At 42.4% G+C, this 12,398-nt stretch overlaps 1 gene segment (V, D, J or C); it reads left to right on the forward strand.

Annotated features, from left to right (window-relative positions):
• Positions 1-6,611: 6,611 nt before the first annotated feature.
• LOC133114156 (Ig kappa-b4 chain C region-like) lies at positions 6,612-11,158 on the forward strand. The segment is given in 3 exon segments: positions 6,612-6,621; positions 8,576-8,635; positions 10,641-11,158. Coding segments are annotated over 3 exon segments (387 nt in total).
• Positions 11,159-12,398: the final 1,240 nt, after the last annotated feature.

Consider the following 12,398-nt stretch of genomic DNA (forward strand, 5'->3'; position numbering starts at 1 on the left):
GTGACCTGTATCCCAATAGAAACACATTTAATTACATCAACTTCAGCAGCAGCTCTGCTATGGGTTCTGTATGTTCAGCACAGAGAGGTGTGTGTTCAGGGCTGCAGCTCATTGTCGCCCCCTACAGCCCTGCTGGCAGTATTGGTGTCAGAGATCAGTGCCTCCCCCCTCAGCACCTGCAGTAGGTCCCAGCTGCAGCAGTGCAATCTCTGTGCAGTCTGACTGAGGGAGGTTTTTGTACGGCTGTGTATCACTGTGTGAACGGACTGCTTTCGTCCTGCTGACAGTAATAATCTCCTGCATCTTCAGCCTGGACTCCAGTGATTTTCAGTGTAAACTGAGTCCCAGATCCACTCCCACTGAAACGATCAGGAATCCCAGAGTGGCGAGTTGTGTCATCATAAATCAGAAGTTTAGGAGGTTGACCAGGTTTCTGCAGGTACCACTGTAAATCACTGTATACACCCTCACTGGCTGTACAGCGTAAAGAGACAGTGTCCCCCAGCTGAACAGCCTGAGCTGCTGGATCCTGAGTCAGGACTATATCTGCCATTGATTCTGAAAAAGAAAACATGGAGATCAGTGGAAAAAGAGATATACTGTCACTCAGTTTCTAATTTTCAAGTCAAGTAAAGCAATAGTTTTTGTGAAAAACAACCAAACATTTATTCAACAATATAATCAAATCCCCCTAGTGATTAATGACAATGATATCAGAGTTTCTCACCCTGTACAAAGAGTCCCAGCATCACCAGCAGTAGAAAGACTGACATCATCATAATGCTGTCTGTGGCAGTGTCTGTGAAAGGACTGGACAGTCACTGATCAGTACTGGGGGTCTTAAAAGTGTGTGGATCAGTGAGGCAGGACAGGTATGCAAAGCCCCTTCCTCTATACAAATCCTGTCACACACAGTTAGAGGAGCTCTGATGTGTGAACAGCAGTGGGTCTATAGAGGGCTGGGCATGTGCACTGTTCACTGCTATTTTTAATCTGATATTCAAATGTCAAAATAACAGTTTCTGACATTGAGCAGTATGGGCAGATGTGTATATGGTGAAGAAGGGCTGAAGTTGTGCTATGATTGTATAAAATATTAGTTGAATAAATGTAGTGGGTAGCACTGCCGCCTCACAGCAAGGAGGTCCTGGGTTCGAATCCCCGTCGGCCGGGGCCTCTCTGTGTGGAGTTTGCATGTTCTCCCCGTGTCTGCGTGGGTTTCCTCCGGGTACTCCGGTTTCCTCCCACAGTCCCAAGACATGCAGGTTAGGCTGATTGGAGAGTATAAATTGCCCGTCGGTGTGAGTGTGTGAGTGAATGGTGTATGTGCCCTGCGATGGACTGGCGACCTGTCCAGGGTGTATTCCTGCCTTTCGCCCAATGTATGCTGGGATCGGCTCCAGCCCCCCTGCGACCCTGTTCAGGATAAGCGGGTTAGGATCAGAATGAATGAATGAATAAATGTACATGGTTTGTATTCCAATGGATGTTTTATATGGGAGTTCAGAAAGTCGAGGACCTCAGTCAGGCACAGGCAATTATTGAGTTATGCGGCTCTCGTGGAGCGGCATAATTGGCTCGGTGCTCCAGAGGGGAGGACTTGGCAGGGTTAGCGGATCGCCCCATACAACAGCACCCCTGGCACGTCGGAATCACGGTCATGAGCTATGAGAAGAGACGGCTTGAAGAAGGCGCTGAGGAACAGGGTGTGGGCAGTGTATCCCCAGCTAACACTGACTGGGTTAGATTGGGTACAATTGGCTACCAAATTGGGAGAAAAAAAGGGACGAAAAATATTTATTAAAAAAAAGAAAAGTGAAATACCGGGTTCGTGTGGGTTTTTTTTCAGGAATTCACTCTGAAGACCATCTTCCTCTGCATTTAATGAAGTTGCATTTCAAAAACTGAAAATTAAGCAGCTTGGGGAAAACAGAGCTGACCACAGAAACACTTATTGCATGTTTAAACCAGGATTGATCTGTATTTCATCCCTGATCTGTCTTTCCTCCATCAATACTAGACGCAAAGAGAAGCCAGCAGCCACTGATGTTCATTCAGCTCTGGAGCAGCTGAGCAGCACAGACACTGTGTCTGTGAGCTCACATTGTGCACAGCACAGACACTGTGTCTATTTATGAATAGTATTTATAATATGTCAAAATAACAGTTTCTGACATTGAGCTGTGTTCATGTAGACGTGCGAATATGTGTACTTGGTGAAGAAGGGGTGAAGTGATAAGATTGTGTAAAATATGAGTTTTATTAAAAGTACTTGTTTTCTATTCTGATGGCAGTTTCTATGGGAGTTCAGAAAGTCAAGGACCTCATTGAGCCACGTGGAATTATTCAGTTACAGCATATCCATATACATTTAATGTACAGTCTGACTGAAGGAATGCTGGGCTAATTGTCGAAGGCCATTTTCTGCTTAATCTCTCTGATAACTGCGATTTTCTCCAGTCCAGCTTTGGAACTTTTTCAATGATATGTTCATCAGTGATTTTTTTCTGTTGTCCTAATTTAGTACGTTTGATCATATTTACAAACAAATGTCATTTCTGCAATGTCCTCCATCACTTGGTGAGAGCGCTGAAAAGCTGCTTCTCCCATACAGCACATTCTCCCAGCAACCCCTTCTTTACCCACACTGCAGTTCACTCACTCAGTACTGGACAGCTCTGAGTTTAACAAGGACTGTAACACAATCTTCTCTCTGATTATCCTGTAGTGCTTTTACATCAGGAGCAACATTAGCACTCTGTCTCCCTCTGGTGGTTATAGAGTGTAATGGCAGCTCGTGTGGTGTATGGAGAAAGAGCTCTGGACACAGAACACATAGTGGTTCCTCTACAGCCAAAAAACACTGAATTCTGGAGGATTTGGGGGACAGGTCAATCCTGCATTACTTATTCAAATGGGGCTGAAATTATACTGAAATTAGTCTTCAATACCCATGAAAGTTCCTCCAAATCAGGGTGGTCACAAAAGATTTTGATTTGATTCAGTTTTTAACTATTCTGCCAAATTACTCAAATGTAATATCATGTACGTTTATTTAATGCCTTTCATTGAATTATTTTTGAAAGAATCGTATCTGTACAGAATGTAATACAGGTGCCTCAGACTTTTGCACAGTACTGTACTTCATGTGTGTGCTGAGTCTAAGACCCCATCTCCGGTATGGTGACCATAAGTTACAACTTCAGTCTTTCCTTCAATCTCTGCATCTTTTCCTTGTGGTTACAAAGCGGTGACAGAGTCCCCATTCCTTTTTGTGTTTCAGAAAAGACGAAGAAAACTGATTCTGACAAATTCCTTTGGCTGAGGCGTGTTCTTCAATGAAATGTTTTTGCTTTTTAAATAACAACTGATTTTAAGAGGAAGGTTGGATGTGCTGACATTGACATGTAGAGAAAGTGTCTTAAGTTTGAGAATATGAGAGTTATTATTGCACAAAGTAGTTCAGTGTTTTAGAGCAGAGGCCCTCAGTGTTACAGATCAGTGCCTCCCCCCTCAGCAGCTGCTGTAGGTCCCAGCTGCAGCAGTGCAGTCTCTGTGCAGTCTGACTGAGGGAGGTTTTTGTACGGCTCTGTATCACTGTGTGAACACCCAGCTACCACTGATGATATGTGCACTCTGACAGTAATAATCTCCTGCATCTTCAGCCTGGACTCCAGTGATTTTCAGTGTAAACTGAGTCCCAGATCCACTCCCACTGAAACGATCAGGAATCCCAGACACGCGTTTTGTGGCATACTTAATCAGAAGTTTAGGAGCCTGACCAGGTTTCTGCAGGTACCAGTGCAGATAGTGGTCACTGCCAGAATCAACATATACACTCTGACTGACTGTACAGCTGATAGAGACAGTGTCTCCCAGCTGAACAGCCTGAGCTGATGGAGACTGAGTCACAACTATATCTGCCATTGATTCTGAAAAACAAAAAACAAAGAAATATAGGTCAATGGACATTAATATTATCAGACACTGTGTAATATTCTAGTAAACTTCAATTGACAATAATGGCACTGTTGTGATAAGAGTTTAAAATATAACCATTTAAAATATAACCAAAATCCCTAATTCAGATGTTGCTCACCCTGTACAAAGAGTCCCAATATCACCAGCAGTAGAAAGACTGACATCATCATAATGCTGCCTGTGTCAGTGTCTGTGAAAGGACTGGACAGTCACTGATCAGTACTGGGGGTCTTAAAGTGTGTGGAGCAGTGAGGCAGGACAGGTATGCAAAGCCCCTTCCTCTATACAAATCCTGTCACACACAGTTAGAGGAGCTCTGATGTGTGAACAGCAGTGGGTCTATAGAGGGCTGGGACATGTGCACTGTTCACTGCTATTTTTACTCTGTCAAACATTCAGATATCTATATACAGTCCCTTCCAAAAGTATTAGAACAGCAATGCCAATTTCTTTATTTTTGCAATACACTGAATACATTTGGGGTTCAGCTAAAATATTAATAATTCAGATGCAGAAATATTGGAACAGTGTATTTAAGTAAAGGAAAGCAAATACCACTTTGGTAGAATATGCGTTGCTTGCAATCTGGTTTTGTGATACTTTCCCAGGCTTTTACTGCGGCCTACTGCAGTTGTTTGTTTCAGTGCTTTATTCCCCTCACTTCTCTTCTTCAGAGGAGAAATGCTTGCTCAATTCGATTCAAGTCTTGTGATTGATGTGGCCAGTCTAAAAGCTTTTTTTCCCTCATGAAGTCTTTACTTGTGCTGGCAGTGTGTTTTGGGTCGTTGTTTTGCTGCATGATGAAGTTCCTCCCGATTATTTTGGTCTGATATAAAAGGTATATTCAAAGTTGTTTCACAAATCTAGATAAAAATACCAGGAAATAAAAGCTGGATCTGTCATCTCATGTCCATATTTTGACCTCAAACTCAATTGGCATCAGTGTATTGCAAAAACAAAGGAATTGGCCTTGCTGTTCCAACACATTTGAATGGAACTGTGTCTGTTTCTGGCATAGAACTGTATGGGAACATGTGTATATGGTCAATAAGAGCTGAAGTTACATAACATAACATGAGGGCATAACATAACCGTTCTGGCCCTTCTCCTCTGACCTCTCTCATTAACAATCTGTTTTTGCCCACAGAACTGCTGCCCACTGGATGTTTCATGTTTTTCACAGCATTCTCTGCAAATTCTACAGACTGTGCATGAAAACCCCAGGAGATCAGCAGTTCCTGAAATACTCAAATCACCCTGCCCTCTACCAACAATCATTCCACAATCACTTCGATCACATTTCTTCCCCTTTCTGACATTTGGTCTGAAGAACAGCTGAACCTCTTGACTATGTCTGCATGCTTTTATGCATTTAGTTGCTGCCACATGATTGGCTGATTAAATATTTGCATTTATAAGCTGGTGTACAGGTCTACCTAAAAAAGTGGTCACTGAGTGTATGTATTGAATACATTTACATTTTATGTATTCTCATGACAGTCTTTTATGGGAGCTTAGAAAGTCAAGGGCATCAGTCAGGAACAAGGAATTATTCAGTTAGTTTATCCAGGATGCACTAAAAAGTAATAAAAGTGAATTGCTGTTTTATTGTGTTTATTTCCTGATTCAGTGAAGTCCTTCTTTCTCTTTACTTACTATAGTTTTATGATATCTATACAACTGATAATGAAGAAAATTGTATTTAAAAACTGGAGAATTAGCACTAACTGCAAATGAAGACAAAATGATATTATATCATGCTCTTCTTGTCACATCCTGTGCCCCTATATCCTAGTTATTTCCTGATTTCTATGTTTTTATGTGTTTTCAGAGTTCTGTGTTCCCTTCCATGTTTTGAGTTTATTCCTTTCCTGACCACGCCTGACACCTGATATTTGTTCTCTCATGTTTCATTGCACCCACCTGATCCTCATTGTTTCCTTGTTAGTTTTGTATTTTTAGCCTGTCTGTTTTCTTTGTCCCTCGCCAGATTGCCCCTGCCTGCCCCATCAGACTGATTTCTGGTTTTGACCCTTGCCTGTCCGATCACTAAGTGCTGTTCTTGTTTGTTGGCTGTGTACCTGTCTGACTTGATGAATACAGATCCCTCTATCTCTCAGTTTCTCAGTCTGCGTGTGATTCCAGTATTCTGCTCTGTGACACTTTTGGGTGAAGAATATGGACAATCTTTCATTGAATTATGAATAAGTCTCCAAATAAAATAGGATCCTTAATTTCACAATTTGTAAAGAGGGCTGACTGTAGAAAGCAACAGAAAGGTTAACAAATTATGTTTGAAGGCCGAAACTGTATGTGGGGAAACATTAGCTCAGAAGGTTGAGTGGTCATCTGGCAGTTGGAGAGTGCGCTCCCCTGCTCTGGGTGTGAGGAAGTGTCCTTGAGCAAGACACAGAATTTACCCCTAATTGTTCCCTGCCTTGCGTGGCAACCTTTCACTGTTGGGCTGTGAAGTGCATGTGGGAATGAGTGAATAAGACACATTCATTGGAAAGTGCTTTGTGTGGCCTTAGTTACCTTATTCATCAGCTATATAACTGGTTTCCCTAGTGTAACAGGTTACTATTTACTGCTGACTAAAACACCCTAACTAGCGAATAGGCTAGGTTAACATGCATTCAGGTATCTGGTTTGCTGACACACATATCAACCATTTCAGGAGGCTGCAGCAACTCGGTCGAAGGAAATGCCTTACCTGTTGGGTTTGACCCTTGCCTTAGTAGCTATTCCTACTATTGACAAACCAACTGTTGGTGGAGTTGGGGCTTTGGGGCGGCTTACTGTTTTCGTTGCAGTGCTGTTCTTTTCACTGCATGCTTTCGTGTGTGTGTAGAAGTGGAATATTTTGTGATATATTCATAGTGTCTGTATCTCACCACTTTACAGTGTGTGTGTGTGTGTGTGTGTGTGTGTGTGTGTGTACCTGTGGCACCTTCACAAGTGAGTGGCCTTTCGGTTCCACTTCCAGTAAGTCCTCCACCCTCCACGGACTTGTACCCACACGCACCCAGTAGCGCCCCTTGTGGTGGGGAAGACCTACCGGCTAATTTTGTATTTTTGGGGATCCCGTAGGTTTTTGTGTGGGTTTTCCTATTGTGTTTTTAAGGTTGTAACGAATAAACTGGATGTTTTTATTATTGAATCCTCATCTCTGTTTGTTAATTTAGTTAAACGTACCGATGTGGGGATTGTTCATAAATCCTTGATTTGTACAAACTATTTATTTGGGTGTAATTCCTCCCGTACGGCAAAGAATCTTGGGGTGACTCTTGATGACTGCCTCACCCTGGCTCCACAAGTATCCTCCACTGCCAGAACCTGCAGGTTCTTTCTGTATAATATACGCCGTATCCGTCATTTCCTGACTGAGAAAGCCACCCAGCTCCTAGTCCAGGCGCTCGTCATTTCCAGCCTGGATTACTGCAACTCCCTCCTAGCCGGTCTCCCAGCATGTGCCATCAAGCCCCTCCAGCTGGTCGAGAATGCTGCAGCCCGCCTGATCACCAGTCAGCCCAGGTCGGCTCATGTCACCCCGCTTCTCATTGGCCTCCACTGGCTTCCTATTGCCGCACACATCCGTTTCAAGGCACTAGTGTTGGCATTTCAGGCTGCTAAGGGGACTGCCCCACCTTACATACAATCCCTGATCACTCCCTACTCCCCAGCTAGACCACTCCGGTCTGCCAGCTCTGGTCGCCTTACGGTTCCCTCTCTACGTGCACCTGGCGGTCGAGCTGCAGGTTCACGCCTGTTTTCCGTTCTGGTTCCTCAGTGGTGGAATGACTTGCCTACCACTGTCACAACAGCAGAATCCCTCCCCCTATTTCAACGCAGACTCAAAACCCACCATTTCAAAATCTACCTTAGTCCTCCCTCCTGATTTCCCCTGCCCCTCCTTTCTGATATCCCTATCCTTGTCTAACCCCCCCCCCCAAAAAAAAAAAAAAAAAAAAAAAACTATGTTTAGAACAGCATTTCCTGTGTATTTTGCTAGTTTCTGGATGTGATGCTCTGACTTATGGTAGAACCTATGCACTTTTAAGTCGCTTTGGATTAAAAGCGTCTGCCAAATGACTAAAATGTAAATGTAAAATGTAAATGCAATTCCAAAGGTGGCGTAATCAGATGGTGTTATGCCAGGTCACCCTAGGAAACCATTATCTGTCAGAAAATCATTGCTACTGATCAAGGCAAAACGCCAACTGAATTTGAATTGGCCACTGGCTCAAGAAGTTGTCTTCAAAATTAGGTCTGCTTATGATAAAGCAAATTAAAAATGAATAATTATCACTGTGGCAGCGCTCATCTGCGCATCTCGCACGGCTACCCCTGTCACAATAACGTCATTTATCATTTCTTCTGGATCTATGGAAATTTTATACAGAATGTTTAAATATGTTTAAAATTAATTATTCAAATGAGAGAAAATAAAATAAAATTCATGAGGAGAAACCCGATCAGCTTTCATAATACCATCGTAATGGTCGTTTCAGAATTCTCCAGTAGGGGACTTAAGAACACTACACAGTGGGTCGGATCAACTATCTGTACAACAGGCAGGTTTTTGTACAGCCAGTTAATCAGACCCAATCACTGTGGTGGACTTTCGGTGGCGGGACCAAACTGGAAATCGGCAGTAAGTTGCTGCACAATAACACTTTTCAAGATTTTCCGCAAAAATATTTGGAGATTCGATCGGTTGTTATACATACATTTTGCTGAACGTTTTTGCGAATTGCTAGTATTGTATATTTCACATTATATCTTATTACAACCGAGTCAGTCGTTAAACTAGACAGAAAAAAAAACATGAATTTGAAAAGCTCAAGAGAGTAGGATACATTTGTGTAGGATATGCCAACATAAAAAGCTTCGGGTATGCTTTTACACATTATAAATGGTTGACTTAAAATCTGCGTGAAGTCAGAATGAAAAAGGCTTAGGACGGCAGTGTCTCTTGAGCGAGAGGTTTTTGTACGGCTGGTGAATGAGTCTGTATCACTGTGGAGGACTTTCGGGGGCGGAACAAAACTGTCAGTTGGACGTAAGTAATTTCTATTTCAGATATATCCATATGGATGTTTGTGCTTTCTTTTTTAATATGTTGTCATTTTTCGATGTTAGATTTCGTTAATCAAATTTTTCATAATTCTCGCGATGCTTAAATAACAGGAATCCTTGTAAGATTAGCCATTGATTTAAAATTATTTTAAATCTTGCCCACAGAAACGCTTTGTTGAGTAGAGTACATTTGCGAATGATGCATAAAATCAAATAAAATGTGACACATTTTTACGAGCAAATGATTGACTCGTTTGAAAAGCGGCGTGAAGTTGCACTTGAACAGGCATAGGACGGCAGTTTCTTTTGAGCAAGAGGTTTTTGTACGGCTGGTGAATGAGTCTGTTCACTCTGGTTCACTTTCGGTGGCGGAACAAAACTGCCAATTGGAAGTAGCCTAAATAATCTCTCTTTCAGATAGGCTTCGTCCATATCGATATTTTTACTGTATTTTGTAAAATATACTGCAGGTTTCCGACGTTAGATGTTGCTTCAATTATTTTAATAAGCTTGGCAATTTAAACTAACCCACTAGATTCAAACAGTGTTTTTACCTATCGCATTGATGTTTAGAACACAGTCCTGAATTCACTTTATTCCGTGCAGTACTAAATAAATAGCATTGGTTCATTCGGTGGAATCAAAGCGGCTCTGTAGCAGTTTGAAGTGCAGCCAGATGTTATTTGTATCACGTTAAATTAAATGATAGAAGTCATGATATAGCCTATGAATCATAACCGGACTATTTTGAATTCTAAAACTTAAAATACCGAAGTCAAAGAGTTCTTTATTTTACATACTTGAATAAAATAGGACTGTACTTATGGTTACGTTATGGTTGTATTGCTGATTCAATTCGTTCGTTTTATGATATTTGACTTTATTTTTGATAATGTTATAATTATAATATATGACCGTATTATTGGATGAATAACATGTCTATTACATGACACATTTCTGTTCTGTAGTCCCAGGCTCGTGTCATAACGTTCCGTAGCTACTCGACACCATTGGTTTGAATCATAAAAAAACGAGAAATGTCAATGTACTGAACATTGTTGCTGAATTAGTTAATCATTTCAAACCATTTTTTTAATATTATTGTCGTGATTAGCGCGTATTTATTTCGTAAATGAGACGGACCACAAATTAACCTTATTCTGTAGGTTTTCGGAGCATAATACCATTATCTACTAACATATAATTTTCTAATTATAAAGTATAATTATAAGGACATAGCAATAACACATCGCACAGAGATTTGCGCCAACTGCAAAAGTGGAGCAAAATGCAACTGTAACTAGTAAGAAACATATTTGTTGTGGTGATTAATTTTTCATTGTAAAGTGCATTCACCGGTTCTGATATTAATGGAATCCAAGTACATAGAACCTTAAAACATGTCAATGTGCTTTATGCTGTACAAGATGAAGCAAATCAGGATAAATGATCTTCAGCCACTGCCTATGAGTAACACCTGACATTCTCTGTGTCTCAGTCATGTGTCATTGTAAGGACAGAATGATTAACACTTGGGGGTGTGTCCACTCTCTGACCTCACATCTCTGTGTGTCTCCCAGGTGACACAGTTCCCACCCTCACAGTCCTGCCCCCCTCCAGTGTGGAGCTGAAGCAGGGAAAGGCCACACTGGTGTGTCTGGCCAACAAGGGCTTCCCCTCAGACTGGACTCTGCGCTGGAAAGTGGACGGTACCAGTAGGAGCTCGGGCGTGGCCGGGAGTGTGGGGGTCCTGGGGAAGGACGGCCTGTACAGCTGGAGCAGCTCCCTGACTCTCAGTGAGAACGACTGGGTGAAGGCAGGGTCACTGACCTGTGAGGCCACAAAGGGCTCCCTGTCTGCCCCCCCTCAGACACTGAGGAGAGCCCACTGTTCTTAGTAGGCCGGGTGGAGGCCCAGCTCACACACTCTGGTCACACTGTTTTTACCCTGTTCTGCCCTCAGCCTCTCTGCTCCTTACTGCTGTCACACTGAGCTGAGCCTGTGTGTGAATCCTTCCCCCAGCCTGAGCTTTCAGTGCTAATATCTGACATGTGCTCTGCTTGTGCTCTTCAACAAATATGCCTTCTTATTTGTGTTTGTGTGGTTGTGACAATAGCTGTTAGATCAATATCATCGACATAATAAAGACTCTTTGAAGAACTACTGTGTCTCTGGCTTTTGTTATAAAAATAGATGTTTGTGCTTCTGATGATCCTGTGGTTTTTGGGCTGCCCTTTCTCTGATTAAATCATAATTATATTCTTGTAACTGAAAATACTTTTACAAAATACCCCAAAATGTATATGAGATGATAATGCTGAATATAGAACACAATCTATAGAAATGTCATTTGGCAAAGAATGTGGGTCCACAACATACTTATAACCTTATTCTGTGTATTATTTATGCATAACATGCATTGTTTTATTGTTATTGGTTTATACTGGTCATAGTGGACTTGGCCTGAGACTACATGGAGGTGTTAAGAGACTGTGTGTGAAAGAACTGATCTGGGATCAGTTTATATTGCTCTCACACAGAGACTAGATGGAGGTGATAAGAGACTGTGTGTGAAAGAACTGATCTGGAATCAGTTGAGGAGGGGCAGTCCCAGCTCTGGAGGCCTGCTGAGAGGAGCAGTGATGTGTGCAGCGTGCTCAGAGCAGTTCTGTACAGCAGGATGTGTGCTCAGCTCACACTAACCCCCTGGGGACGGCCCAGACACCTGGCCACAGTGCTGCTCTATTCTGAGATTGAGTCAGTCCCACTGAGGGACAGCAGAACCAGCCTGCCCCACCCTGCACATGCAAATCTGAGTTTCACCCCACAGCCCAAAATACCCACCACTGAGAGCTGTTTGAACATGAGAGGGTGGAGGAGTCATTTCTGTAGTGGAATGAGAATGTGTGTGATGTCTGTGATGTTGTGGTACAAGAGTGTGTGTGAAACACTGTTTTATACAAAAGACCCTTCTGAAAGCAATTCATTTGAAATCCCACCGTCTGATGGGAGAAAGAGCACATCCTCTACGTTTGGATGAACTCAGAGCACCCAGGTGATTATTGCATTACATTATTGGCATTTGACAGATGCTCTTATTCTGTGCGGATCTTATTGTGGCTACACTGGGATTCAAACCCCCAACCTTGCCTGTCCCAGTCATTTACTTCAACCACTACGCTACAGGCCACCCTAAATAATAACAGTTTTGCTCCTTGTGAACTGATACACTGTGTGATGTCTGTGATGTTGTGGTACAGGAGTGTGTGTGATACACTGTGTGATGTCTGTGATGTTGTGGTACAGGAGTGAGTGTGATACACTGTGTGATGTCTGTG

This window comes from Conger conger, chromosome 16, assembly GCF_963514075.1.
Source record: "Conger conger chromosome 16, fConCon1.1, whole genome shotgun sequence".
In the NCBI taxonomy this organism is placed as follows: Eukaryota; Metazoa; Chordata; class Actinopteri; order Anguilliformes; family Congridae; genus Conger; species Conger conger.